The sequence below is a fragment of the Thermomyces lanuginosus genome, assembly GCF_041956635.1.
Source record: "Thermomyces lanuginosus strain ATCC 200065 unplaced genomic scaffold VTN49scaffold_17, whole genome shotgun sequence".
Taxonomy (NCBI): Eukaryota; Fungi; Ascomycota; class Eurotiomycetes; order Eurotiales; family Trichocomaceae; genus Thermomyces; species Thermomyces lanuginosus.
In genome coordinates this window covers 105,643-133,417 of record NW_027192351.1, presented here as the reverse complement: position 1 = coordinate 133,417, position 27,775 = coordinate 105,643, and the positions used below count along the sequence as shown (strand labels likewise).

Sequence of the window (27,775 nt, the reverse complement as noted above, 5' to 3'; positions counted from 1 at the left end):
CGTTCAGCTGGTTTCTCGTTCTTGGTGGTGCAGAGCACGCAATGTCTAGACGTTACGACACAAGGGTAACAATCGCACTGTTCGGCACGATCCGCTTTGTATGAATCTAATCTGACATTCTGACCGTCTTAGACCACTATCTTCTCTCCGGAGGGACGACTTTACCAGGTCGAGTATGCCCTCGAAGCCATTTCGCACGCTGGAACAGCTCTGGGTATTCTTGCCAAAGATGGGATCGTCCTAGCAGCAGAGCGTAAGGTGACCAGCAAGCTGCTGGAACAGGACACATCAGCGGAGAAACTCTACATTCTCAACGAGTACGACGAATTCAATACTGCCTTCGTTTCCGTCATAGCTAACATGTGTCCGCAGCAACATGATCTGTGCGGTTGCGGGCATGACCGCCGACGCCAACATCCTCATCAATTACGCCCGCCAAGCTGCCCAACGATACCTGTTGACCTACAATGAGGACATCCCGTGTGAACAGTTGGTCCGCCGGATATGCGATCTGAAGCAGGGGTACACCCAACACGGTGGTCTGCGGCCGTTTGGCGTCTCGTTCATCTACGCCGGGTGGGATCCCCATCGACAGTTCCAGCTGTACCAGAGCAATCCCAGCGGAAACTACGGTGGCTGGAAGGCAACAAGCGTGGGCGCCAACAATGCTGCGGCGCAGGGACTCCTGAAACAGGATTATAAGGAAGATTGTGACCTCAAGGAGGCGTGCGCACTGGCAGTAAAGGTCCTGAGTAAAACGATGGATTCCACGAAGTTGAGCAGCGAGAAGAGTACGGATTTTCCCCTAGATCCCGATCATACGTGAGGCCCTGTTGTTGTTTCTAACCATTTCACAGTTGAATTTGCGACTGTGGGCCAGACCAAGGATGGCAAGATCTACCACCACCTCTGGGGTGCGGATGAGATCACGGCACTGCTGAAGCAGCACGGGCTGGCCAAGGATGAAGAAAGTGAGACTTGATAGATGACGAGAAATGGATATGGCTCTTTCGCCGCGCGCTTAATTAAATGATATGCATGTGTCAATCGATAAACCATCCTTGTTTTCAAATTAGATGTATTGAAACGCGTCTAGAATCGCGCGTTCGGACTTTTTTCGGTGGTTGTAGAGCTTCATTCGTCGACGCTCCGATCAATAAGTTGGGCTTTTACGGACCAGTGCCTGAGATTGCACCGGTTCGGCGGTGACGTGGCAGATGAATGGCTGTATCCTCGTTGAGGATGAAACCAATCGTAGTCCCCGGACGCCATCCTTTTCCTTCCACCGGCGCAATCCTGAGGCTTCACCTTGAGAGAAGAGAGAATTGTTTACCTTGTGGATCCACGTGTAGTTCTCCCTTTCGAAGTCGCAACTGGTTGATATATGGGACCAGCCGACACTTCTGAGAGTCGTTGAACTGTGTATAAAGAACCTGCCTTCATACTCCTTGTAGAGTGTCACTCGCTCTCTTTTACTCGAGTCAAATCTATGAGAATAAGCGACACCTTTTCGGAGGTATGTTTTTTCTGAGGATGGGACAAGTAGTATCGCCATCCTGGGAGCTGAAGGTAAGTTGACTCCATACACAGCACTGAACGATCAGATCTCATTTCTGAGAGTCCAAATACCTTGACTGCAGCGTGATCGAATCCATTGACACAAATGCGACGCTAGCAGTCATATTCCATTATTTTCCCATCAAACAAACAAAAGGGTCAATTTCGGCAATCGCGATGATCTCGTCGCTGATCATGACGCCTCGAATTCACGTGACTGGCCAAGGATCACGTGGAAAGGATTGAAGCAAGTCATGTGATTTCATGTGACTCAAGTCATGTGACGCTAATGACGACTCTTGCTCTTCAATGGCCAACATCTGCTAAGTTCTCTCTCCCGGGATTGAGTTGTGACAATCTGGGCTCTTAGTTCAAAATAGGCCGGTCTGGATTCACGAAGAGACAGGCAATGCTCGAGCCATCGATTTACTTCTCTCGGGCTGGAGGAGAAGATAAATGCCTACCTTTACAGTTGCGGAGCCGCAGATCAAGGCGCTTATCGAACGGCTTAAAGGATGAATCTCATTGGAACTGGCTCTGTGCTGGAATTTGGGCGTAACCAAGTCTAGCAAGTTTAGGGGGACCACGGATTCCAATTTAGGGCGCAATTGGTCAAAAACTCGAATGATTATTTGAACATTAACATTATAGGGTACATCATATCATGAGATCATCAGACATGTCAGCGAAAAACGTTTCAGGGATGACGAGGACATCCAAATCAAAGCGTTGCTAGGAACCGAAAAAATATGTGAATCCCGAAACAAAGTCGACACCAAGAACCAATAGTGAACAGACGAGTTTTTTTGACGAGTTCGAGATCACTCCGTCTCTTCCACGTTTTGAACCCAGATCTTCATTCTACCGCTCGCCGTCGGCTTCGGAGCTCTGTCTGAAGTTCATAAACTTCCTTCTCCAGTTGGGCGACGAGTTTCTGGCTTTTGGCTATGGAGGCCGCCAAGGTACCTCCCTCTTCCTTCCAGCGGAGCATTCGCTCCTTTTCTTGCTGGATTCGACGTTCCTTGGTTTCGATCTTCTCACACAGCCGACACTTGGTTGTTTCAGATTCGATCTTGCTCACTAGCTTCATGCCACATGTCTCGCCCGTGCGGTATTCATAGTTGCATTGATGCGCAAAGTTGCCCCAGTTCCTGTCTCCGCATGTGTACACTTTCTGGTTATAGAAGCACATGTCTACTCATTGCATCAGCTTTTACTAATCCTGCAGGACGTCTCCATCAAGGGGTACTCACTGAGTGGTGAAACACTAGTGCCTTCACACGCTTACTCGGTTGGCCTGTGGCTGGTCGAAAGAGCTCAATTGTTCCTGCCGATCCGTGATTGATAGGGCGAACACCGACGTTTTCTAACTGAGAGGTTCTTCAGATTGGGGTTCGAGGGATGCTCTTCGCAACACACAGTCGTACTAGATCTCAACGACCTTGATGTTCTGAAACTCCTCCTGGGAATTCAGACAATTCGATCACCTATCGCTGGAGTGCCATGACTTATTTATCTTTCATCAGGCACAAATACTCACCTTGTGATTTTGACCTGCTGAACTCTCTGTTCTCCGCAACGTGTTCTCATCACGGTCATCAACTGCATCCCTGCAGAGTTGTCTGACCACTTCAACCCGGACTGCATTGGATGCAACGGAGACAGGATATGCCCAAAAGCTTTTAGGGTTTGGAACGATCCGTTCGGTTGTCTTGCATATGCATGCCAACAGTATCGGAAGGAAGCTGTTCTTGGTCATTATCGTCCGAGTTGCTAGCTTCCCAGAGAAGAAATTGCGTCCTGGAAAGAGCAAGGAAATTGATTGATTGAGGCCAATTCGGCTGATTCGGACCAGAGCGCCCCAGTAGTAGTGGTGCGACTCATCTGGTAACCGTATGAGCCAATGGTCTCGCGTTCTGTTGATGGGCAGTGTGAGTTCATTCCAAGGTCTGACCTGTTTAACATGACGTGGGATTCATTCCGATCGGTTTCTTGCTTCTTTGGATGCCTGACTGCGTTATCCCTGACTGGTCCACTGCACCCCAATGTCCCAAACCGTTCGCTTGCGTTGCCCTCCGCAAAAAGGTGCCCTGGGATGCTCCGTGGTGTTTGGAATAGCCCATTCTAGCTTGATGCCCTACATCGAATCCACGCCCATCCGAAGGGCACACTATGGCCACCTTGCCTCCGGGTCCTTCGCGCAGACTTCAACACGCCTCCTTTTGTTTCATGCATGCACCTCCTGTCAAGGAGCTCCGGCACTTTCAGTCAGGCTGGCTATCCCAGGAAGCAAAGCCTTGAAACAGCGGGCCCCCAATTGTGATCATTGAGACCGGAGGTCAACATTCTATGGCATACCTTTGTGGGCTTTTTGGCCTTTTGGTGTGGATTAGATGGCCGCATAGTCATTTCAGGTGCTCATTCTCGATTTCGCTAGAGACCAATGGCCAGAACCTCAATTGGCCTAAATGGAGATCTCGCAGGTCAATTCTTTCAGCTGATCACCGACGCCTGCACACGGGCTAGACCCGCATCTGTTTTCACTCAGGTGCTCAGTTAGCCATCCCCTGACTGGATAGCTAGAGAATGGCCTACGTATATCTCCCGCAAATGAAAACATTCCTCAATGATTCCTCCACAGATACACTACAACGCCAGAGCCTCTGACGTGGCATCTCACGTCTGGCCTTCTGAGTCAGTGAATCCGTGATTCTTGGCCACTTCGTCGATCGTCATTTCGAGTCTTTCCGATTATGATGTTGGAGTCCCAACATTACTAAGTCTGTTCCTTCCGGAGCTGCGGAGATTGCGTTCATTTTCAGAAGTGCCCGTCCAGTGGCCAGAGCTATCCAACATTCAGCACTGATCTTCGGTTGATGCAGCACATTCAAGGGCAACTTGCTCTTAGTCCTGCACAGTTCCTGAATGGGGACAAGCTGAGGCCTTTACTTTGCATTAAGTCCAAGTCTGACAAAATTTTCAAGGAATTGATCCTTAGTCCAAAGACGCACGTACCGATTACTCTTTCCCTTCTGTGAGTTGCGAGTTGGGAACATCATGAGAGAACACGCCACACTTGCTGGCATATTACCATTTGGGATTAGCTTGGATTACGGAGTCAATGCCCAGGATCTCATGTCCGTGTGTGCGGCTCATTCTGCTCTTTGAAAAACGAACGTTGGGTTTGGGCTGCACCTGCATTGCCCCATCGAAATGTACAGTTACACACTCCTGATATAGGATAACGAACGGGTGTTCTTCGGAATGTGTATGCAGGGTTGTGAATGCCAACAAATGCAGAACATGGTGATGGTTCGCTGAATAGGCCACGAGCACATACTGGCCTCCAAACCTGTTTCTGATGGACTTTGCTTGGGGCCAGTTCTGCTAGTCGCCGCCTGTCTATCCAGATACCCAATGGTCTTCTTTTCCAATGACGACGGATCACATATTCCCCTACCATACAGGTCTGCTGCGTGCTACTAGCCCTGCCAATCACCGGATTCATTCAGGAGATACTTAGGGAAATTCTACAGGGACCTCATTAGCAGAAATTGCCTTGAGACTATTCGGAATCAGAATGCGACGTATTTCTCGCCTTCCCAAATTCGTGGTACCCTCTATCACTTTGGCGAACTGAACTTGACAAAGCCTATACACTGGCTATTGATGCGTCCTATTATTAGTACTCTGAATTTGGTTTCCTCATCATATGAGCTTTATCTCTGCACAGCGATCCTAATCACGAACCACGTCGACAACTCTTGCTAATGTGCGTTAGTAATTCAATGTTCGCTGGCAGCCAACGGGCATTAGATGGTCGAATAACTTTGCCACCTTCAGAGGATGAGAGCTAAAACTGCCTAGCTACACTGTCTTTTCTGTTCGACCGAACGGCCAACAAAGACCCTACAATACAACGACTCGTATCGCAACCGAGAGACTTAAGCTGATTACTCTATGATCGCCGTATTGACGTGTCTGCGGGCAGTTCGGCAACATGCGCATTAGTTCCGAGCCGCCTGACCAGCGGTCCAGCTATGATCCGCCCGCCAAAGTGTGTATTAATCGTATGTTTCTTTTTGAAATTGGCGGTTTCATTCATCAAAGTGTGTTTATGTCAGAGCTGGAGTCTGCCACGTACTCGCGAACTGAATAGTTCGACGAGGGGCCCGCCGTCTGGGTTCCGGATGTTCACGTGATTAGGGCTTAAATCTCTTCCGCATGCACGAGTCGATTTGACGATCTATTCCCGTTTTAATCTTAGAATGCAGCAATGACGTCAGGATGAGCCAGTAGATTGAACAAGCATCGATGACCTGCGAGTTGTAACCATGGCGAATGGATAAATAGCACCTCGTGAATTTGATTCCATTTTAATTCTCGAAAGCAGAAAGTTGAGAAATTGTCTTTCTACGCCATGAGCACTGTATTGCGCCGAACCGTCTTGATAAGCAATGAGCTTGTCTCCAGAGCAGTTGCAGCCAACAAACCAAGTTCCAAACACACTGCTGCTTTATCTTCTATAAATGCAACTGCGACGCCTTCGCCATCAGCCATCCAACAGCACCAGCGCGCATTTCAATCTTCGTCTAGCGCACAAACCCACCGCCATGAAGATGCCGCCGAGAAATTGATCGACCGAAACCAACTCGATCCGCGGCGCAGCGAGAACACCGGCTCGGGATCGGACGATGAAGCCGCGCACACCGCGGCATCCTTTGACCCGAGCAACACCGCGCCAGAGGCTCAGTTGGATGCGACACGATCAGAAGCGAGGGAGGCCGGCTATACGAGTAGCCCGCTAGAGACTAGTCCGGCAAACCAGGAGGTAAATCAGGCTCGGGACCCGAATGAGAGGCCATCGGAGCAGGGGGAGCCGAGACAGCCGAGTTCTCGGGGCACGCCACCGAAAAACAAGGCAGTCAATGAAGAGAAGATTAGGCATTAGAGAGAGAGAGGATACTGGGTTATTGATCAATTGACTTTGTACGGATGGCGTTCTCATTTATTGACCACTACCATGTATATGGAAGTTTGAAGGGTATATACGACATTGCGAGACCATAGACACTCCATATCAATATTCCAAAATGGCACAAAGTTGTCCCTCCTACATCAATGCCTTAATTTTTGTTCCATTCCGTCCGTCCAAGCCGGACAATATCCGACTGAGATAGGACCCAAACCTTCTCACTGCCAGTAGGCACGTCGCCCTTCAAAGCCTTCAGGCCGGCATGAACAGCAGCCCTGGCGATGACATCGACGTCCTGGGCCCAAAAGTCTGTGAGCGACGAATGGATTTTGCCAAGGCCTGAGGCAAAGTATCTCATGATTGCCTCCGTCGGCCGGCTCTCCTCTCGGTGTCCAACAATCAGGCCAGGACGGAGGATAATGGTGCGCTCAAACCCGAGTTCCTTAACTTTCTCCTCACATTCTCCTTTCATCTTCAAGTATCCAAGCATCGAGTTGGGGTTTGCACCTTCGGAAGAAATCAGGACATATACTTTAGCACCTGCGTCGCGCGCAGCTTTCGCGCAATTGACGTTCAGATCGACGTCAATCTTGTACTGGTTTTTGAGGCCACCGGCCTTCCCGCGTGTGGTGCCGAGTGATGAGATCAAGATCGATGGTGGTGGGTTGAGTGAAGAGATGATGCTCGGCCAGCGGCTATTGTCGCCTTCCACGGTGGTTGTCAGCTTCGCCAGTGGCTCCGATGTGGCTGCCGTGGGCGTTCTGCGGGAGATGGTCTCCACGCGGTGGACATCTGGATGTGATAGAAGCACAGATAGGGCTCTCGAGCCCTGTTTGTGTGCATTAGCTCTGAAACAGTATGCGAGATTGGAGATGTTTCGATCTCACTCACCACTAGGCCCGTCGACCCAAGAAGAGTCACTCCAGTTGAACTGGTTGTCGAAGCCATTGATACAAGTATGAACAGAGTCACAAGTGATGGGATGTCCAAAGAGCAAGCAGACTAGGTGTCCATTCCGGAGCGTCAACAAGATGAATGTCAGCTCCGAGCAGCGAGACTCACCAAGTATAAATATTCGATACCTGTATTCGTATAGCGCTTTATCTCCGGCTTTGAGACAAAGAAACGGCTGAGATATGACAGGTAAACAAGAGACGGCAATATTACTCCGTACTGATAACTAGGTATTATTCGCGCAATACGTGGATTGGTCTAGCAGCTCAGTGATTTGTGCATCCAATCGGTTCAAAACAACTTGATAACAATTGAAGCAGATGACGGACTGTCAGTACTGCTTAAATAGGAGAGATGAGTAGCATGAAGTTGAAGCGCTGCGACGTATTCGGAATGAAAAAAACAGGGTTTGTGACATAAGCTTTACGGCCGCAACGGGGGCTTTAATGCTCCCAGTCCGGCCAGTCCCATTCATTCTTTCAGGGCAAGTCATGCCAAGACGGCCCACGGAAAGATTATTCCACCAGATTGGCCAATCAAATCGCATTATATTAGATCCCATGGCGACCAATGGACAAAAGCGGACAGCTTGCAAAGCCCTGATTCATGCAAATTTTGCTGAAATTCCCAGTTTTGGATTCAAATAGTTATATTAATTGCAAATACTCCGTACATTGAAAGTAGTTCAGTGCTTTGAGTTGTTAAGGTTCTACCTCGGTCACCTCAGAAGCTCTCCCGCTCAGCTTCCAGGTACTCATCAGGTGCCAGTCCCAGGCAGCAGAGTTTCAAATCCAGAACAGTGGCTTAGTGTTTTGTGTAGGGCGTTGTGGGCAACTCGGGCATTGTCACTGATGAATGCGCCGCTTGAGCACTCGGCCCAGCAACAGATACGGAGCCTGATGGACCTCGATGGCCAGTGGGTGCCAGCGCCAACAGAACCTTTGATCCACAAGAAGATGGCATCAAAATTGGCGTAGCGTGCTGAGAGCAAGGGAATAAGTCCGAGACTTGGACCGAGGCTTGTCATGCCACCTTTGTTCAGTTGTGTTTGAGAGTCAAGTCTTTACTGCAATCTGCTTAGTGGTTGCCAACTTCTGCAACGACCTGGCTGTCGATGCTTCGATACGTTGAATACAAGATGACGGGTGTTGGAGTACGGACCAGTAGTACTACTTATGCTCGAAGCCACGGCGACAACACAACACCTGCACAGGAATTGAGCCGTGTTTGTTAATCCACTAGTAGCCCGGAAATCCTATTGCCGGTCCCGCGGCGTTTCGCTCTCGCAGCGCATGCCTCGAAATTCGGGCCGCATCCAAATTCCATTGCAGTTCGCTGAAAGCCTGAAACACACGGGACGCCAGTTCAACAAATATATCCATCCCAGCGGCATCTCTTGTTGGGACCATTGGAACTATGCTTCTCGCGCATTTCACTCACCACTACACTAACAAACTAGAAAAGGGTCTTTCCTGTCCAATTGTTGATCAGAATAGTTCAGATGGACCTTGGGACCTATCAATGTCAACAGTCATAGCAGATGGCCGAAATCGGAAGCCGGATCGGAAACTTTGACCGCGGTAAGGTTATCTCCACGTGACTTATCGTCCCTGAGCCCCATTTTTCTTATCGATAAGAAATTGCGTGATTGCCACTAACCACATTTGGAAGGCATACCTGGTCTTGGCATCGAGAACGGAGGAATGAGTTGGATTTTCAGAAACGATTTTATTTCCTCCATTCTGTCCCTCTTTCGTCGTCCTCTGGCTCGTTCCTGGAGCATCGGAGTTGAGCAATGGGAGCCAAGCAAGAGTACTCTGACATTAGGGGTCCGTCCTATGTGACGGCTCAGACCCTCATCCAGCAAGTTGCCTATGCTCTGTCTGACAAATTGTTTACCTATTCTCCGGAGACTTTTGACTTGGACGCTGCTGTGAAAGAATGGGCCACGAGCGGGCAGGTCAATGCCCGGGGAGAGACAACTTCCGTGCAGGCCCTGCAAACGCGTCAGGGAGCCGGCTCGATTGCTCTCGGGTATCTGTTTTCCCGCGACTTTGACCTGAAGAAACGCCATGTGCCCCAGGGCATCTTGGCTTCTTCTGCAACGCTGCCATATCTGCGTTCATCTCTGGAACAGCTGTCCCTGCTGTATTCCGTCGCGAATCCAGTTGTCGCGCATGTTGCCGCTGTCGATTATGCGGATGAGCACTTAGTTTCCGACTATGCCACCGCTTTGAGTCTCTCCGAGGACCTCGGTCTTGGACTTATTTCCAGCACGTCTGCGCACGAAAGCCAGCACATGGCTCTGTTCGCAACCCTCGTTGCCTCGTTCTTGCCAACTGTTCACATCTATGACGGTGTGCGTGTCGGCCGAGAGAGTACCAGGGTGGTCGACATTCTAGACCAGTCTAGCCTGAACCGTATTTACCAGGCTGTGATCCAAAGCCAGGCTGACACCCGCGTCAAACATCTTGACGACCAGGGCAAGGTACTGGAAACCTTGCGCAATTTGAATGGCGAACTCGGTACAGATTACCAATTGTTTGAATACCATGGCCATAAGGAAGCCACGGCAGCGCTAGTGGTCTTCGGGACTGTTGAGGCGACCTTGACCGCGCAAATTGCTGAAAAGCTTTCGAAGAATGGTGCGCGCGTTGGTGTCGTCAATGTTCGTGTCTACCGGCCTTTCGTTGAAGAGGAGTTCCTTCGTGTCCTGCCGAAATCAGTGAAGACTGTGGGCGTTCTCGGCCAGGTCCGCGATCAGCAAGCTGTGCAAGAAGAGGGAATTCACTCTGCCCTCTATGACGATGTCCTGGCAGCGTTGACTTTTGCTGCTGACCGCGACCAAAGCCCGACAGTGGTCGAGATCAAGTATGACCGCTCCCATCAATGGTCTATCCTCAATGCTGCGGCCGCCTTTCAGCGCATCGTTGATAAGCCCATCCTGGAGGGAGTTGAGGATGTCACCCCGCTCCAGCTCCTGAATCCAGCCGCAGTGCAGGAGTACAGTTTCTGGGATACGGATGACAGCCAATCAGCCGAGGCTGCAGCGATCGTTGCCAAGACCTTGGCCAAGGATGCTGCAGTCAATGTGAGCACCAACACTACTTACGACAACCTGGTTCAGGGTGGTGTTGTCCGCGTCGATATCCGGAGGAGCTCCAAAATCGTGGATGCCCCATATTCCGTCAATGCCGCGGATGTCGCGTACGTTGGAAATGTGGAGGTCTTGCGTAACTTCAATATCCTGGCCTCTGTCAAGGAACAAGGAAAGGTTGTTGTGAATTTGCCAGGAGCGAAGGATGACGAGTTTGAGAAGAAGCTTCCTGTTTCATTCCGGAAGCAAGTTGCCCAGCGCGGGATTGCCTTGTTTATCGCCGACATCACGGCAGCAGGTGAGGCAGTGCCGCAGTTGGATGCCCTCCAGGCAGTCTTTTTCGACGTCGCTCAGTCGACTTATGACGCTTCCAAGTTGAAACTCTCGGAGGCAACTGCGAATCTGACCAAGGATCTTGACAAGATTCTACGGCGGGTGGAGGTGCCCGAATCCTGGGCCACCGCAGAGGAGCCTGTGGAGACTCCCAACTTGCTCACTGACCTCGCTGCAACGGGCTTTGTGCCATTTGACAAAAATGAGACAGAGCCCGAAACGTACCTCAAGAGTTGGAAGACGGTCGCCAAGGGCCTTGCGTTCCGGGAGGCCTATGGCAGCCGAGCGGCGCTCCGCCCGGATGTCAACACCAAGACCTTCACTGTCCACGTCAAGGAGAATCGCCGTCTCACTCCAGTCACCTATGACCGCAACATCTTCCACATTGAATTTGATCTTGGTGACTCTGGCCTCACTTACGACATCGGCGAAGCTCTTGGTGTGCACGCCGAGAACAACCCGGAGGATGTGGATGCCTTCATCAAGTTCTACGGTCTCGATCCGAACGCTATTGTTGAAGTTCCCAACCGTGATGATCCTTCGGTGCTGGAGAATCGGACTGTATACCAGGCGCTCTCGCAGAACATCGACCTCTTCGGCCGTCCTCCCAAGCGGTTCTACGAGGCGTTGGCTGAGTTTGCTACCGACGAGAAGGAGAAGAAGGAACTTCTCACTCTCGCCAGCCCAGCTGGCGCGACAGAATTCAAGCGTCGCGCCGAGGTCGACACTGTCACCTACGCAGACATCCTGCTCGAGTTCCGCTCAGCGCACCCGAGCTTCCACGACCTGGTGCGTATTGTCAGCCCGCTGAAGCGCCGCGAATACTCGATTGCGTCATGCCAGAAGGTGACGCCGGATACCGTGGCGCTGATGGTGGTTGTGGTGAACTGGGTGGATCCGCGCGGCCGCGACCGGTTCGGCCTGGCCAGCCACTACCTCAGCAAACTGAAGCCTGGCACCCCAGTGACAGTGAGCGTTAAGCCGAGCGTGATGAAGCTGCCGCCGCTGCCGACTCAGCCGATCATCATGGCCGGTCTTGGGACTGGTCTGGCGCCCTTCCGGGCTTTCGTCCAGCACCGCGCGATGGAGAAGGCACAGGGCAAGGAGATTGGCTCGGTTCTGCTGTATCTCGGCTCCCGTCACCAGCGTGAAGAGTACTGTTACGGCGAGGAATGGGAAGCCTACCGTGCCGCAGGGGTGATCACTATGATCGGTACCGCATTCTCGCGTGATCAGCCGCAGAAGATCTATATCCAGGACCGGATGCGTCAGACTCTGCCGGAGATCATCAAGGCGTATATCCACGAGAAGGGCGCTTTCTACCTTTGCGGTCCGACTTGGCCTGTTCCGGACGTCACTAGCGTCCTGGAGGAGGCGATTGCTATGGACGCCAAGGCCCAGGGTAAGAAGGTCGACCCGCGCCGTGAAATCGAGCAGTTGAAGGATGAGGGACGATACGTGCTGGAGGTATACTAGATGGAGCCAAGTCTAGTCGCAAGACTTTTTCTTGCAACGGTTTTTTTTGCTATGATTGTGCTATTGTCATGAAGTTTGACAAGCGTTTTTGTCCATAGCGTGCTTATATCTAGTACCCATTCCAATAGAGAGTATTTGGCTTTATTAAGCAATGATACTACTGAGTATATTAGACAAGCTTATGAATAGTAAACCATCAACGTCGTATCATTACTCTGCATCTTTCTCTTGAGTGTCCCTTACTGTATAGGTCGAAATTTATGGTGCGATGGCTGAGATGGGGCTCTTCCATTGTTGCGTGAGTTTGTTGCAAAACAGATGTAAACTGCCCGGGAGTGCACACCTGTATCGACTGTGCCATAGTCGAAACAACTCTGTTTAGCAGAAGAAAGAAAAAAAAAAGGAAAGGGGTATATCTCGAAGATCCTATATTCTGTTGCCACCGAAAACAAGAATCCTGGCCTGCAGTAGAACACATGTACAATACGCACAGCACAGCTGGGGATCACAAGAGTAACGAGTGGATAAACCGATCATCGATCATATGTTCACGCATCTGGCAAGATGAAAAAGACTGAGATCATCCAGATACATGACGGTGGAAGGGTATCTAGGGTCGTGAATCGAAGTGTACCCGTCACTGAGAAAGCCTTTCGATGGAGTGGTCGAGGTAGCTGAAGTTATACCTCGCGCCTTGAAGCATGTTAGCCACGTAGCTGACATGACAGTTCGAATTTACGTACCATGTAGGTTCGTCTTTCTCTATGGACGGCGTGGGAACAGCATTCCGGTCCCCGAACGGATTGTCCTCGTTATCGTCGTCATTTTCAGATTCGCTGGCCGTTTCTAGATCGTTGACATTGATCGGAATGGCAGGAGCCTTCCCATGATCTTCTTCAGATGGTGGGTAGATTCTGCTGGATGGCCGTGGCGGTCGTGGTGGCTTGTTGAGGGACAGTCCAACAAACCGGTCCTCCATGGCTCGAATACGGTTTTCAAACTCCTCCTCTTCGCTGTCACTGTCATAGTCCAAGCTCCTGTCAAGCACTTCGAACGCCATCAATGCCGCAACAAGTTGCTCGTTCGCGTTGATCAAGCTGCCCAGGAGATCTCCGCTCTCAATATGTTGGATATACCGGAGGATCTGCCGTCGGAGGGTCTTGCATTTTTCAAATTCGGACATGATCTTCTCGTCTTCGCTTACGCGCTTAACCTCACGGTTGATGAGCTTCAGATCATTTTCTAGATTTGTGGCGGCCACAGATGCTGCAGCAATGGTTTGTAGAATCTCCGGTCTTTCCTTTTCAAGATTGAATGGCTTCATACTGGACCGCTTCTCCTTCTTGGAACTTGACGAGCCAAACGTTGAAGATCGCTTGCTCTTCGTCTTGGTGTTCTTCGGAGAGGTTAGCGAAATAGCAGGGCCGGCCCCAACAGACACGGAGGCCGAATGACCCATTGGAAGCTCCTCGGGATCCTGACGGAGCACTTTCGCCTGCGCTTCGCGCGCAGGTTGTTTGCGCTTTGGGAGTTGCTGATAGAGACTTGTGATGCCCGACATGCCCGGGGTCCCCTTGTAAGTGACAGCCCATTGCGCAAACAGCTGTTGGCATTTCTTCCTGACTTCGGGATCGGACACCGGATCAGTAGCCGCGATCCGGAGTCGTTCCAGGAGAGGTTCGTCTGCGAATTCACGCAGGAATCGGTCACCGGCATTTTGGATGAGGAAATCGAGTATGGTCAACGCGCGCAGCTGTCTGTGAAGGTTTCCATATTTCCTGCGCTTGATTAGTCTCGAATACGAATGCACATCTTGAGGGTTCAACTCTTACAGTTTCTTCCGCAATGCGCGGCTCGCTTCCCTGGGCCCAGTTGCTTGTATCTGAATCGCCTCGATAAGGTCGACAATCCCGCTCGAGTCTTCTATGTCATAATGCTCGCTGGTCAGATTTTCGATCTGTACCGTGACGGCTGTAAACGGTTTCTATCCAGACAGCCCGGATCAGTACACGTATGATGATGAAATTCTCTCATGTGGTGAGCTCACTTCTGATCGGAACATTATGGGCGGTTCTCCAAGCTCTCTGTAAACACCCCGTCCTATGAATCGGCTTCCTCAACTGGTCTCAGGGGATCCCACAGCTGGGGCGGGCGATGATATCCAGCAGCGGCTTGGATACAGGACCGAGGATTGTAGTAGCACTGTAAAGCTCTGATATCATGGTCCGAACCCTCCGATGAAACCGCATTCACCCCGCGCTAGTCCCTCTACATAACACGATGATCGCTGTGGCGTAATTACCGCGCTAATCGTTTCTAGCCTAGCGCTGATCAAGTGGATTCACTGTGCGGCTTATCCACCACACAAATTCCTGCATTATTCACACCTAAGCCCGGGTAGGAATGTACAATTATAAATAATACAGCTGTAAACATTCCGTACAGTAGGGCTCTGCCGGTCAACAATCGTCTGTTTCTTTAGGCATTCTTTCTAAGCAATTAATTTGATTGCGGGCATGAAGATCCCAGATCGTTAGATTCTTGACTTTGTTCGCGGTTGTTCCCTGATTCTAGACACCAGACTCCTCCCAATTTATTGTCCTTCCGGCCCACACCTTGGCTCTGAGCATCGTAGCCCGCCTCCGGCCTCGCCTTCATGCCCCTCACTCACATGCCGTCTTGTCCATCAGAACCTTCCTAGTCGCTAGCACAAAAATGACATACGAGCACGAACGCCGCGTGGCCGAGCTAGCGGTCCAACGGGCCACCCTCCTCACAAAGAAGGTCTTCCATGAGAAAGCTAAGGGCGAATTGGCCAAAGATGACAAGTCGCCGGTCACCAAAGGGGACTTTGGAGCCCAGGCATTGATCATTCAGGCCATTGTCTCCAATTTTCCCAACGACCAGATTGTCGCGGAAGAAGAATCGACGGAATTGCGACAAGATGCCGCTTTGCGACGGGAAATTTGGAATTTGGTGAAGGACATTAAATTGGAAGATGAAGCTAGTGACAAACTCATTGGTGGCCCCTTGCCAAATGAAGAAGCCATGCTCGACATCATCGACCGAGGGAAGTCGCCGGGTGGTCCAACGGGACGTGTCTGGGCGCTGGACCCCATTGATGGCACAAAAGGGTTCCTGCGAGGCGGACAATATGCCGTGTGCTTGGCCCTAATTGAGGATGGGGATGTGAAAGTGGGAGTGATTGGATGCCCGAACTTACCAGTGGATGACTCGGTGCCTCTCACGGCCGACATTGGGAGCCAGCAGACAGACGATAAGGGAAAGGGGGTTCTATTCTCTTCCGTCAAAGGAGAGGGTTCAGTTAGCCGGCCCCTTACTCCTGGAGAGCTCGCACCAAGCAAGCCGATTGCAATGCGGCCTGTCACGAATATTTCCGAGGCAGTCTTTTGCGAGGGAGTCGAAGCGGCGCATTCGAATCAGAGCGACAATGCTGCTGTTGCGCAGCGCTTGGGGATCACTTCGCCCAGCGTGCGCCTCGACTCGCAAGCCAAGTACTGCTCTATCGCTCGTGGCGCCGGCGACATCTACCTACGGCTACCTGTGCGAAGAGACTACCAGGAGAAGATTTGGGACCATGCTGCAGGGGATCTCATTGTCCGTGAGGCCGGTGGGCAGGTGACCGATATCTACGGGAAGCGATTAGATTTCAGCAAGGGCAGGACACTTGCGGAGAATAGCGGTGTAGTGGCCGCCCCGGCAGAGCTTCAGGACCAGGTCATTGATGCCGTGCAAACTGTACTCAAACTAAAATAGGCTTGTTCAAATAGACGTGACTAAGTGAAGAAACCATTGAACATACCACCAGATCGAAAACTCGTAAAAAGTCTACTAATGATACAGCCATAAATGTACAGGTATTCTAACCTAGACCCGAGCCAAACAATCACTTGATCTTCTTGTTCTTCAACCGGATAGTCTCGCCATTTACGAAGATACCCTTGCCCTTGTACGGTTCCGGCTTCCGCCATTGTCGGATCTCGGCCGCGAATTGGGTGACGACTCGCTTGTCGATACCTTCCAGAAGAATGCGGGTTGGCTGCGGTGTGGACGCCTTGACACCCTGCGGCACTCCCAGCTCGATGGGATGCGAATAGCCAACCTTCAGGTTGACGAATTGCTGGCCAGGGTATTGAGGAGCGACAGTTGTCGCGGTTGATTCAATGCTCGCTCGGTAACCGACACCGACAAGACTCAGAATGCAAATGTGGCCTTCTGAAACACCGAGAACATGGTTCTGTAGATGCGCGCGGGTGGTTCCTACGGTGGGCACGGTCAGCAAGACGTGCAAACGACAGATTTCTCCAGCCATCTACCCACCCCACATCGCTCGTTGATGAGGGACCTCGGGATCGTCGACAGTTAGCTTCGCCTTTCGTTGCTCTTGATCATGGGTGATCTTCACAAATGGCGGGATGTTTAATGTCAATTGTCCTAATTGCAGAATTTCCTATCAGCAACCATCTCGAGCCCAGAGTAGTCTTGCGCACGCACCCAACGGGCCATTGACCTCCACGGCCATTTTAGGAATCTCTTTCCCCCTCGCAGGAGCATCCGGCTGAGGAAGATCAATAAATTTGAGCGTGACTTCTGGCGGTATTGAGATTGGGGTTCCGCCTATACGAGACTGCGCCGAGGACGTGGCCGAGAAGCATCTTGTCTGGAATGGTTGCGAAAATGCGGGAACAAGGAAAGTCGGAAGAGAGCTCGTTCGTGTCGGCTCGCGAAGAAGCTGTCTTAGACAGCGAATCGACGCTGCGCGAGTCATGGCGGTTGTGTTCTGCTCAGCTGTCAGAGCAACCTGAAAAATACCAAAAATACTGCTTCGTCGTCCGCGGCCAATACCTGCTCGTTAGGTCACGTGATGGTCCGTCATGAACATCCATCGAACGACACATCTTGCTAAAGGATTCAAATGCGATATACCGAGTCGGCTAGAGCTTTCCATGGTGTTTATTTGCAATGTATATACAATTCATACAAAGTTATTTTGCTTGTCGCATAGAATTTGGCCGGCTGCCTGTCTCTGCCGTCCTCCAGTCTTGCGCAACTTCACTCCTTCCAATTTCATACTTTTCTCCAGACCCCATGCCTCATTGGAAAAGTTCTCACTTGAATGAATTCTTCATAGAATCTCCCCAGCCATGTTCACGAGGATTGTGCTGGCAGAGGCATGCAACTGACATCAGCAGCGTAAGTAACGTCACAGTAGAGTTCAGCATCAACACACTCGGAACAGCCGCAATGATTTGCGCATTCATGTTGCTTGTAATCTTTGCCAGTTTCTCCGCAGCATCATTCCCTGAGCAGGCCACAAAGAGTAAGCTCAAAGATGTCCTCCTGGTGCGAGACTGACAGTCCCCAGTAGCCGAGCCTGGCACACCTGACCTCGTTGAGCTTCTTACTGCAAGGTCATTACAGCATGACAGCGTCTTCTCCAACGCTGTTCAGCTGCTTCAGTCGATGAGATCGGCTCCGTCCTGCAACCGTATTGCTGTTACTAGGCTCTTGGCGTCATGCCAGAGCATTGAAGGTGATGGTCATGCCCAACAGTTGGATGTTCCAGCAACTCTTGATCGTGCCAGATCGATCTATGCCGCTAGGCTCGCTCTCTGTGAGCTCGAAGATGCGGTTACGACAATCCCGGAGGCATGTTCATCACTCAGGGTTACTACTCGCCCGCCCTACCTAGAAGCTGATTCCTTGGACTCTATTTCGTGGGATGTAGTAGAACGATGCCTTCGGGTACTGGAATCTCGACCTCAGTGGTGGACAAGTTACAGCAACAACAGGCAAAACGCGATAGTGATATGCAAAGCCGCTCGCACTGAGATCGAGAAAGATGAAATGCTCGATTTGTATCGTTCACTCGCTGAAAATACAGCTAACCTGAACAAAGCCTTGCGAGACGCTCTCAAGAGCGCCGCGGCGGACAGCGAACGACACAGAGCATATGTTGAGACAACAGAAATTCTCAGATCCGAACTGCTAGATGAGCTTCAGCACCACAGATCCCGTGCACGGGGCTTCCTCATGGATCTTGGGAGCCACGCAGAGGCGTTGATGAGCTCGCTGATGTCGAACTTTGCTCATGTAATGCAAGAAACAATGTCATCTGCCAAGTCTTTGACGGAAGAAGTCTGGCGTTCTTCGGCGGAGATGAACGGGTTGCGCGACCAGCTCTGTCGATTAAGTAACGAAACGCATATGCAGCGAAGTGAGCTGGCGAGAGCATACGAAGCGGACCTGCAGCTGAAGAACAAACTGACCGCCACTATTCAAGAGTCGCTTGACTCGATAGCAACTCAAGGTATCGTGAGTTTATCGGAGAGAATTGTACACATCGAAGGGGCAATGGTCAGCGACAGCGACATCACTTTGAAGCTTGCATTAACAGCGCAACTCAGGACTGGCTAGTTCACCGGCTTTCTGAAATTAAAGAACAGGAATCTGCCATATCCGAGGTAGGATATGCTGTCCGATGAGGAATTGGCTAACAGCACTCAGCATCTACGATCCTTCGAGGCCGAGTTGGCGGAGTCCAGATCCCATGCGAAGGATCTGCTCGATACTCAAACATCTCAAGTCCGAGTAATGAAAACGCATGTAGAAGCACAGAAGCTCCTCGGTGATAGTGCACGAGTAGCCGAAGGTCTGCTTGACAAGGTGGCCGCTAAGGCCGCAAATATTGAGACTATACTCGATGATACCACGGCACGATTCAACGAGCTTCCTCTGCTTGGGATGCCAATCTCCCCATGGACTATTTGCGCGCTATTGCTATGCCTCATGGCGATGCAGAACCCGAAGCTGGCGACCATTCTGTTCTTGAGTGGTGGTAAGTCGACCGCACTTAACGAAAAAGACACATCAACCCTAACTACGGTAGGAATGTTTTTCGCCGTGAGGTTGATATCCAGGCTCATGCCGATGCTTTTTCCGGCGGTCTGGGAATGATGATCACAGGGTCCTATCTGAATCGGCCAGATAATGACGATGATGCCATTTATCTGTTTGATCATTCCGAGATTTTAATATTATACTATACCTATTGGTTACCTCAAACATTTCCGCCAAAAACGAGACTACTCTTACCGAGGACATTGTTAGAACAAACTTTGCCTTCGGGCGTTTTCATTCCTTTTCATGAAGCCAATATCGTACTTATTGCTAACCATCCCAGAACACGCACTAACGCCCCGCCCACGATGCTCCGGCTGTGTTAACACTGTAGCAATTTTTCCGCACAAAGACACTCCGAAACGAAAAAGGGGTATATAGCAACCATAAATAATGACCCGAAAATTGAACAGCCCACAACGAATAGAGACAACACAGTCCAGTCATTTCTCATTACGGAGCGAGAACCTTGACCTTCATCCACTCGCTCGTTCCAACGCCGAGGTTCAGTCCGTTCCGCGCCCACCATTCCCGCACACGCTGTTCCGCACCAGACGATGGGTCGGCATCCTCGAGTGCCTCCTCGATGTCGCAAGTCTTGAATTCCACGCGCAGGCCGCTTCGTTTCCACCACTCGAGGACATGATCGTGGCCGTTGCGCGTGGCGCCGACGAGGACCTGGTGATCGAAAATCATCTTGGGCCCCTTGAGGCGGTGCCAGAGGGACAGTACATGGACGTGGCCGTGGGTGCTGGCAATGCGGGCCACGGACTCGGAATGCGAGTAAGGGATTCCAGACGCATCCCACCAGGCGAGCGAGTCGACGCTGCCGGATTGCGCCGCCAGGAGGACCGACTTGCCAACCTTGAGGGGGATGGGGTTTTCCGGGGTTGAGTTTGCGGAAGCTTGTTTCCACCACTCGAGTACAGCGACTTTGCCCTCGGCACTGGCGGATTCGAGGGCGCGCTCCGTGTAGCGGAGAGGGAGCCCTGAGGTTCGCCACCATTCTAGTACATTGATGAATCCGGCTCGGGATGCACCGTCGATGGCATCGGCGAGGTATTCTTTCCTTGGCAGAGCAGAGTCTCGCCACCAGGATAAGATGTTCGGATTGCCGTAGATCGCGGACGCACGATAGGGAAGGTCGTTCAGTCGCGTCGTGGTCAAAAGAAGATCGAGATGATTCTCGGCTAAATACGTGAGGATGTCTGTCCTCGAGAATTTCAGGATCAGATGGCAAGCAAGGTCCGACAGGGGCTTCCAACGAGGCAACGCTTCGATTCGGGACTTGATCGCCGCAAATGATCCGCGGAGAATCGTGTATTCTAACGATGCAGGTGCCGACATCTTCAGTATATGAGGCTGCCACTCTTTGGGGACAGGTAGTCGAGTCGGAATTCCAACAGCTTTGGCAATCTCCCAGTCGCCCAGATGATCTTCAAAAATGGTCAACCAGATCTCGAGTGGAAGAGACCTTGGACTTCGCGTTTGCTGCTTCTTTTCGACAGTCTTGACTTGCTTGTCAGGGAGCGCCTTTGGATGCCCAGCTTGTTGGCTATCGACGTTTTCTGGGTGCGACGACATCTCCTCTTGTATCGAGGACGTCGATTTGTTAGACGTCGGGCCTAATGCCTGACGAATTACTTCTTCGTACTTGTCTTTCCCATCCCATTCTATTTGGGTAAATTCCTCCAGGTGATCAAGTTTCCACAGAAGCGGAGGAATGGTAATAACCCACGGCCAGTATTGTTTCAGCTCTCGAAGTTGTCGGTTAGTGAGTGGATTCTTCCACTCAGCCACAGTCATCCCTGGAACAACCATTACAGACTTGCTCGAATCCCAGCATCGTAGGAGGGATAGTGTCAGAGTGCATGTAAGGCCCGAGAGCATCGAGGCGAGAGTGCCGGCGTCAATCGGCGCAACAATGAGCAGGTCCGCCCACGCACTCAGTTCCGCAGCCTTTGCCCGTAGCCATTTCCGCTGTCCTGGCTTCATCTCAAACATATTCCCATCCACCGAATCCGTATAGTGCGGGATCTTGCTCGCGCCGGTTGAGATTGTCGACGGTTCCTCGTCGGTGATCAACCGTAACTCGACATCTGGATTCTGCATCAAGACGGGCAGGAAATGTTCCGCATAGGCGCTCTCCGTGGAGAGTAGCACACGTCTTCGGCGGCCTTGGACCCCCAGCTGTTGGACGTGCGACGATACCATCGTAATCGTGTCTGTACTTGTTCCAATGCTTTCGCTGGAGCTTGTACTGTCGACATCGAACTCGCCATTCGCCAGAACTCGTCTTTCGCGCACAGTCTGCTTGACAACGCCCTTGGTTCTAGCCGTATCACTTGATTTTTCTTCCAGAGAGACAGCCATTTCGTTGGGTACCGGCTATACTCGGGCAAAAGGACGGATTCCGGGTTGGGTCGATGCTCTGAGTCGAAGCACAATGAAAATTGGATCAATCCACACGATAACCCTCCATGCAACCCCCTTGCAAACAGACAAGTATTGAACTCCGATTATAAAATGAGAGAATTGGGTGTACTGATCTGTAGTCCAAAAGTGTACTTGGGCACACTCTGGCAGCTTAGCTTCGGGAGCGGTGAGATTGGCTAGTGAGCACTCGGGAATCCCCACTAGGTTATGCACGAGCTGGCTCTTGAGATCATCAGATCAAGGCCAGCCATGTGAGCCAAGGTAGCGCGCATCGCCACGTCGGCCCGTCGGTTTGGCGCATTTAGCGGTCGACAGAGCCTAGGACGGTCCGAGTGTCGCCACCCGACTACTTTATATCCATCCATCGGCTGGGTTCCAGGCGGGATCGAAAATCGACGACACAGGAGACGGACTCCTGGGCAATGACAATAACAACGTGCTCATTCCTTGCCTGGTTTATGGAAGCAACCCCCTGCGCTTGGGCTACTCGAGTCGATGCCTTAGCATGGGTGCAGGATTCCAAGTTCGTACCGGTTATCGGCGGTTAAAGAAGTAAATTACATTCTCCGTAACGGAGTACATCGAACACATATGGCGAGATCTATCATTTTTCCATTTATAGCGTAGTTCATTCACTATTCGGTGGATTGTCACCAATCATATGTCGTGTTCGAAAGCGGTTGCATAACTCCTGCTTCTCATTGGACAGACTGCCATACCAGTCACTCCAAGTTCGTCACATGCGATACAAAGAATTACGCAATGGTTACGGAGTTCATACGGACTACGAAGTATGGGTACAGCATGCCCATATTCGACAACTGAGCATTCTTCTGATGGCATGATGATTGCTCTATGGGGGATCAATTCTATATCTAGGCGGGGTATATGATATGTACAGGATCGATTTATCCTTGTCATCGACTCATCGGCGAGCCAGATTGCTATGCAACGTATGCTGTCTCATGGCAGTACTGGTAAGACCCGAAGTAACAGCTAGCACCAGCATCGTGACGAAGATAGCACGCAACGCATCCATGTAAGCGTCGCGCGCCGAGGCCTGCAAGTCATCCGGCAGATTCCAGACCTCATCGAGGCTATCTCGCAGACGCGCAATCAAATCGCTCGCTCCTTCATGATCGCCTAGTCGAGACCACAGACCCCATTTGAGGACATTCTGGAACACGGCGGATGCGATGGTAATGCCGATTGTGCTCCCCGTACTCCGAAAGGCGTAGGACGCCGAGGTAACCACCGAGTGGAAGTGGTGGTCCACCGCTGCAATCAACGCGACGAGTGTGATGGTGAGCATCGCTCCGTAGCCGAAGCCAAGGAAGAACAGATATACAAATGCCAGCCACGGCGGTGACTGCAGGCTGAACGTCGAGATTGCTGCTGTTGATGCGATCATCAACAGTAGAGTAAAGTAGTTGAGCTTTATGTATTTGCCGGTCAGGCGCATGACATAACCTGAGCCCAGTGAACCGGAGGCTGTACCCACCGCCTGTGGGATCAGCCGGACACCAGCAGCCGTTGCAGAATATCCTTGGACCTGGAAGTAGACGGGAACATAGAAGAGCAAACCAAATACAGCCATTGTCGCGAACCAGTTTGTGAGACAGGCGGCACCAACCGTCCGGTCAAGCAAAAGCCGCACCGGAATTACGGGCTCTGAAGCTACTTGGTCTTCCACATAGACGAAGATCGCCAGGAAGATAGCAGATAGTGGCAGACTTGTCAACACCAGAGGGTGGTTCCATGGCACTTGATTCCCGCCTGCGTTGAGCCCGAGCAACAACAACACCAGAGAGGCAAGGAGGGTAAAGGCACCCAGAAAGTCAACGCGCTTGAGGCGCGACTTATCTGTCTCCTTGACGGGTATCTTGACTGTGAAGAATACGAGTATTCCAGACAGAATCACGAAGGGGACCTGAATCAAGAACGCCCATCTCCAGCCAATGGAATCGTTGATGAAACCTCCGAATACACCACCGAGACCCATTCCGGTACCGTAGCAGATATTTCCGATGCCCTGCCATACGCCTCGTCGACGAAGGGGAACCAGATCCGACGTGACAAAGGTCGAGATGGCCGTGAGACCACCGCCGCCAATTCCAGCTACTACTCGGCCAAAGATCATCACCCATTGTTGTGTCGCAAGACCACAAATTAGATTTCCCAATGCAAAAAAGATGTTAGAGAAGACCAAGCCTGTACGTCGGGAGAAGATATCGGTCAATTTCCCGCTCAATGGCTGGAATGCAGCGTTAGAGATGAGATAGGACGTTGCGATCCACGAAAGTAGTGACAGTGAATTGAATGACGAAGAGATCGCGGCCGACAATGTCGCGACAACGGTGGCGTCCAGCGCGGCCAAAAAAACTCCTAGCCAGATGCTACCCAGTACCAGCACGAGCTCCCGTGTGCTGGGTTCCTGGGCAACGGGAGCGCCGTTGGCATCGTTCCGTTCGGGCTGTTGCTCGACGTCCTCGCGCAGCAGAGGCGTCTCCTCGGTAGGAATCGGGGGGAGCAGCGTGAGGCCATCCCTCCTTGGTTCTTGCGATTCCGATTGTTCGATCGCCATCCTACAAGCGAATTGATCGAGAAAAGTGGTGTCACGGTGCGTAAGGTCAGTGCGGTGGTTGATAACGGAGCGGAGATAACGTCATCTCATCGGCGACTGACGAATCGTGCCGAAAAGGACACCATTTTCGTTCAGTGAGATCGGGTTCTGCAGTATGGCCGCGGGAATTTCGGTTTGTGATTCCGCGATCTGGTTTTGCTGGAGTTCAAGAACGGCGACGATTTTGTGGGCTATGTGCGTCTGCCGAGGCTAGGCATTGATCGAAGGCTGGATTTGATTGCCTCCTTCCAACATCATAGGTCTTTGACAATCGAGTTAATCTACCATTTCCACGAGACACCGAGTATGAAGATCTACATGATGATAATTCTTATGGCGTTGATTCCCCCAATGATGACGTCTGTGCCCAATATCGGAAGTTTCCCGGTGTGAATGGCATGTCTCTATATAGCTCGCATTAACTACTAGAATGTGAACTTAAAGCCATCTATATCTGCTTTGAGAATCCGACGGTATTGGTAGTTTAGTCGTAGATAGAAGTCATGTCTGGGATCTTGCAGTTAACTCGACATATTATGCCCAAGAGGTACTCGCCTCGATAGCTGGCGGGATCTGGTCAACATCGCCTCATCTCACCCAAAAAAAGGGGTCATGGAGTACTGAACCCAGAGTTGATCATCCGTCTCATTTTTGAAGCACTAGAAGCCACCATTAGCCCTCATGCTGGTACCTGTAGGAGAGTGAAACACACCCTCCATAACCCACCGACGCTCTCATCAAGAGACGGCGCGAAGACATTATTGATGTAGCAGAACACAGAGTCTGTTTCCTGGCAGTCCAGCTTCTTCCGGAGAAAGTTGACCACGGTTTCGAACTTTTGCGACGCGCTGACTTTGAAGACGGCCTTTCGCAGAATCGGGGCTGAAGGGAGCGGTTGGAACCGAATCGTCACTGTCGTCATGAGCGGGCCTCCTCTGAAACACGTTGCCCGTTCGATTAATCGTACCTTTGCCAGAATCAAGAGCTTCCGCATCAGCTAAAGCTTGGTGCGCATCTCGCGGCAACCCGGTCAAGATGACCGATGCCGATAAGGTCAGCGGCAGATCGGCACCGTGCTCCTCGTCGGGAATCGGAGCGGTCACATTGCCGGACTCTGTAGACGTTCGGGGACTGTTTCGCGGCCTATGAGGTAAACCGGAGGAGGGCGTTGACTGTTGTGAGGAGTCGCGGCGACCGTTGTCGCCATCTCCCGGCTCAGGAGGGTCCATTGCGTCTGACTAGTAACGTTGGCAATCACTGAATGCCCATGTTCCGTCGACGTGGACATGTGTGAAAGCCCGACATCAGTTGGGCTCTTGGCTGCGATTGGCCCTGGACGTCCTCTCAGGTCTCAGTTGGGCAGAGGGACAGTTTGAACCTGGCAAGATGAGCATTTCTATTCATCCTCAACTCCAACTGGGAGTCATACTCTGGCTACGACTGGGTTTGGAATCCGAGCAAAGAGACTCCCTCGTGCAGCTTACAGATACCGGAAAGGTTACTTGCAGGAGTGGGTACGCGTCATATCATGATTAGGTTTCGCTATGGGACTCAATCCAGGCAAGCTAATTTGGTCGATTAAGTTGATATCGAGGGGTCTATGATCAACTGGAAGCCATATTTGTTGGCCTGTCATGAATGATGATGATCCGGTGATTCGCTGACTCTTCCCGTCCATGCTTTATACTGTATTCGTACAGGGACTGTATTACAGTAAGTTACGCCGATCGAAACCAGATAACTGTAATCTGCGGAGAACATGGCATCATGAGAGGAACAATCACATGATCGTCCCACCGGAATCGGTGATTCGATGGAGCGAATCCAGACGGGAAATAGAGGGGATTTCCGTGGCAATCCGGGTCCAATTTGAGCATCAGCCCGACCTGATTGGTGCTGTGAATTACAAGAGCCAGTGGGGGTTCATGAATGAGCCACGGCGGTTCCCAATCCGTCGCCAAAGATTACCGTACGACGGATGAATACTGTAATATAAAGCCATTAACTTTCCCATATCGGTTAGGCATAATCCGTCCATACGTGTAATTACAAATAATACGCCGGAATCCAGACCTGGCCCAGTCACCGATCGTACCTCATGGATACAAGCAACCGGAGAACAAGTGACTCCTCAGCTTATCGTTCCCCAGTTCAACTTTCGGTCCTGTATTTCTCTCTGATTCCTTCTCCTTTCACCTCCAGCTCACTCTTCTTCCTTCCTTGCCAGCTCTTGCTCATGTTCTCACTGTCTTCGGCTTCTCCGAACGTCGACAGTCCTCCATCGTTGCCCCTCACCTCGCCACCTTGAGAGACGTCTTGCGCTTCAAACCCTACTAGTTCACCGAGCAGGAATTACGAAACCTCCCTTTTTTATTGCACGGAATACGAAAGCCAGTGTCCGTACACTCTCGCCACCATGAGCAGCCCGAAGCGGAGAATCGAGACAGATGTAGGTGCATGCAGGTCAATACTGCATGGGAAAAGAGGCTGACTGATATCCCCTTACTAGGTCATGAAGTATGTTGCTCTCGGAATGGTCGCGTGACTGTCGTTACTAAGTAGTTGCAGGTTGTTGATGAGTGACTATGAAGTCACTCTAGTCAACGACAATAGTGAGTACACTTGAGCAGCCGAGCTTATAATTTGAGCTAACGTTGGTCTGTAGTGTAAGCTCTGCACTGCCGACGATTTACCGGGTTGGTGGACTTTATACTTACGGAGCACGACGCAGGCAAGAATTTTACGTGCGATTCAAGGGTCCTGAAGAGAGTATGGATAGCCCAATTTATCGTTTCTGACAAATATCTAACGGGGAACAGCTCCGTTTGCCGGCGGGCATTGGAAGATCCATGTCGAACTACCGGACCAGTACCCGTATAAGAGCCCAAGCATCGGTTTTGTCAATCGAATCTATCACCCGAACATCGATGAGCTGTGAGGACGACCGGTTCTGCAAGCATGGGGAGTGTGATACTAATTACTTCCACAGGTCGGGGTCCGTGTGCTTGGACGTCATCAACCAGACCTGGTCACCAATGTACGACATGATCAATATCTTCGAAGTTTTCCTCCCACAGCTCCTCCGATACCCGAATCCTTCGGATCCATTGAACGGCGAGGCAGCGGCGATGCTCATGAGAGAGCCGAAGAGTTATGAGGCTAAAGTCCGAGGTACGTCTCTACGTTGGAGAACCCACTGGGCAGGACCAAAACTCATCGATCCGTTGCAGAATACGTCGCCAAATACGCCACCAAAGAAGCCGTCGACGACACCGGCGAGGATTCAGAATCTGAAGATGAGCTGAGCTCAGTAGGCAGCTACGAGTCTGGCGGCGAAGAGCCTGCCGGGACAATGGATGACGTCTGAATACGGCATTTGCTTCCATATACAGCTCTGGCTCTT

At 51.3% G+C, this 27,775-nt stretch overlaps 13 protein-coding genes across 13 annotated transcripts; 7 read left to right on the top strand and 6 right to left on the bottom strand.

Moving 5' to 3' along the window:
- Nucleotides 1-41: 41 nt before the first annotated feature.
- VTN49DRAFT_564 (uncharacterized protein) lies at nucleotides 42-982 on the top strand (the record flags this gene model as incomplete). Its single annotated transcript, XM_069413719.1, has 4 exons — nucleotides 42-65; nucleotides 133-317; nucleotides 373-791; nucleotides 858-982. The coding sequence occupies 4 exons, from the start codon at nucleotides 42-44 to the stop codon at nucleotides 980-982; spliced, it is 753 nt and encodes a 250-aa protein (XP_069271255.1).
- Nucleotides 983-5,977: 4,995 nt separating this feature from the next.
- Nucleotides 5,978-6,508, top strand: VTN49DRAFT_563 (uncharacterized protein; the record flags this gene model as incomplete). Its single annotated transcript, XM_069413708.1, has 1 exon — nucleotides 5,978-6,508. One exon carries the CDS (start codon nucleotides 5,978-5,980, stop codon nucleotides 6,506-6,508), a length of 531 nt encoding a protein of 176 aa, XP_069271254.1.
- Nucleotides 6,509-6,683: 175 nt separating this feature from the next.
- On the bottom strand, nucleotides 6,684-7,480 carry VTN49DRAFT_562 (uncharacterized protein; the record flags this gene model as incomplete). The annotated part of the gene is made up of 2 exons (XM_069413697.1): nucleotides 6,684-7,361; nucleotides 7,424-7,480. 2 exons carry the CDS (start codon nucleotides 7,478-7,480, stop codon nucleotides 6,684-6,686), a joined length of 735 nt encoding a protein of 244 aa, XP_069271253.1.
- A 1,801-nt stretch (nucleotides 7,481-9,281) lies between these two features.
- VTN49DRAFT_561 (uncharacterized protein) lies at nucleotides 9,282-12,392 on the top strand (the record flags this gene model as incomplete). The annotated part of the gene is made up of 1 exon (XM_069413686.1): nucleotides 9,282-12,392. The coding sequence occupies one exon, from the start codon at nucleotides 9,282-9,284 to the stop codon at nucleotides 12,390-12,392; it is 3,111 nt and encodes a 1,036-aa protein (XP_069271252.1).
- Nucleotides 12,393-13,072: 680 nt separating this feature from the next.
- Nucleotides 13,073-14,454, bottom strand: VTN49DRAFT_560 (uncharacterized protein; the record flags this gene model as incomplete). Its single annotated transcript, XM_069413675.1, has 4 exons — nucleotides 13,073-13,085; nucleotides 13,136-14,170; nucleotides 14,225-14,376; nucleotides 14,440-14,454. The coding sequence occupies 4 exons, from the start codon at nucleotides 14,452-14,454 to the stop codon at nucleotides 13,073-13,075; spliced, it is 1,215 nt and encodes a 404-aa protein (XP_069271251.1).
- A 653-nt stretch (nucleotides 14,455-15,107) lies between these two features.
- Nucleotides 15,108-16,169, top strand: VTN49DRAFT_559 (uncharacterized protein; the record flags this gene model as incomplete). The annotated part of the gene is made up of 1 exon (XM_069413663.1): nucleotides 15,108-16,169. One exon carries the CDS (start codon nucleotides 15,108-15,110, stop codon nucleotides 16,167-16,169), a length of 1,062 nt encoding a protein of 353 aa, XP_069271250.1.
- Nucleotides 16,170-16,299: 130 nt separating this feature from the next.
- VTN49DRAFT_558 (mitochondrial 54S ribosomal protein uL6m) lies at nucleotides 16,300-17,181 on the bottom strand (the record flags this gene model as incomplete). Its single annotated transcript, XM_069413652.1, has 3 exons — nucleotides 16,300-16,673; nucleotides 16,734-16,847; nucleotides 16,908-17,181. The coding sequence occupies 3 exons, from the start codon at nucleotides 17,179-17,181 to the stop codon at nucleotides 16,300-16,302; spliced, it is 762 nt and encodes a 253-aa protein (XP_069271249.1).
- Nucleotides 17,182-17,586: 405 nt separating this feature from the next.
- Nucleotides 17,587-19,370, top strand: VTN49DRAFT_557 (uncharacterized protein; the record flags this gene model as incomplete). The annotated part of the gene is made up of 6 exons (XM_069413641.1): nucleotides 17,587-17,606; nucleotides 17,696-17,733; nucleotides 17,782-18,728; nucleotides 18,821-18,877; nucleotides 18,921-19,251; nucleotides 19,303-19,370. 6 exons carry the CDS (start codon nucleotides 17,587-17,589, stop codon nucleotides 19,368-19,370), a joined length of 1,461 nt encoding a protein of 486 aa, XP_069271248.1.
- Nucleotides 19,371-19,766: 396 nt separating this feature from the next.
- On the bottom strand, nucleotides 19,767-21,686 carry VTN49DRAFT_556 (uncharacterized protein; the record flags this gene model as incomplete). Its single annotated transcript, XM_069413630.1, has 1 exon — nucleotides 19,767-21,686. The coding sequence occupies one exon, from the start codon at nucleotides 21,684-21,686 to the stop codon at nucleotides 19,767-19,769; it is 1,920 nt and encodes a 639-aa protein (XP_069271247.1).
- Nucleotides 21,687-22,674: 988 nt separating this feature from the next.
- On the bottom strand, nucleotides 22,675-24,333 carry VTN49DRAFT_555 (uncharacterized protein; the record flags this gene model as incomplete). The annotated part of the gene is made up of 1 exon (XM_069413619.1): nucleotides 22,675-24,333. The coding sequence occupies one exon, from the start codon at nucleotides 24,331-24,333 to the stop codon at nucleotides 22,675-22,677; it is 1,659 nt and encodes a 552-aa protein (XP_069271246.1).
- Nucleotides 24,334-24,965: 632 nt separating this feature from the next.
- On the bottom strand, nucleotides 24,966-25,601 carry VTN49DRAFT_554 (uncharacterized protein; the record flags this gene model as incomplete). The annotated part of the gene is made up of 3 exons (XM_069413608.1): nucleotides 24,966-25,031; nucleotides 25,085-25,284; nucleotides 25,340-25,601. 3 exons carry the CDS (start codon nucleotides 25,599-25,601, stop codon nucleotides 24,966-24,968), a joined length of 528 nt encoding a protein of 175 aa, XP_069271245.1.
- A 555-nt stretch (nucleotides 25,602-26,156) lies between these two features.
- On the top strand, nucleotides 26,157-26,709 carry VTN49DRAFT_553 (uncharacterized protein; the record flags this gene model as incomplete). Its single annotated transcript, XM_069413597.1, has 2 exons — nucleotides 26,157-26,341; nucleotides 26,523-26,709. 2 exons carry the CDS (start codon nucleotides 26,157-26,159, stop codon nucleotides 26,707-26,709), a joined length of 372 nt encoding a protein of 123 aa, XP_069271244.1.
- A 79-nt stretch (nucleotides 26,710-26,788) lies between these two features.
- VTN49DRAFT_552 (uncharacterized protein) lies at nucleotides 26,789-27,739 on the top strand (the record flags this gene model as incomplete). Its single annotated transcript, XM_069413586.1, has 7 exons — nucleotides 26,789-26,821; nucleotides 26,882-26,889; nucleotides 26,941-26,988; nucleotides 27,038-27,141; nucleotides 27,192-27,306; nucleotides 27,362-27,543; nucleotides 27,603-27,739. 7 exons carry the CDS (start codon nucleotides 26,789-26,791, stop codon nucleotides 27,737-27,739), a joined length of 627 nt encoding a protein of 208 aa, XP_069271243.1.
- Nucleotides 27,740-27,775: the final 36 nt, after the last annotated feature.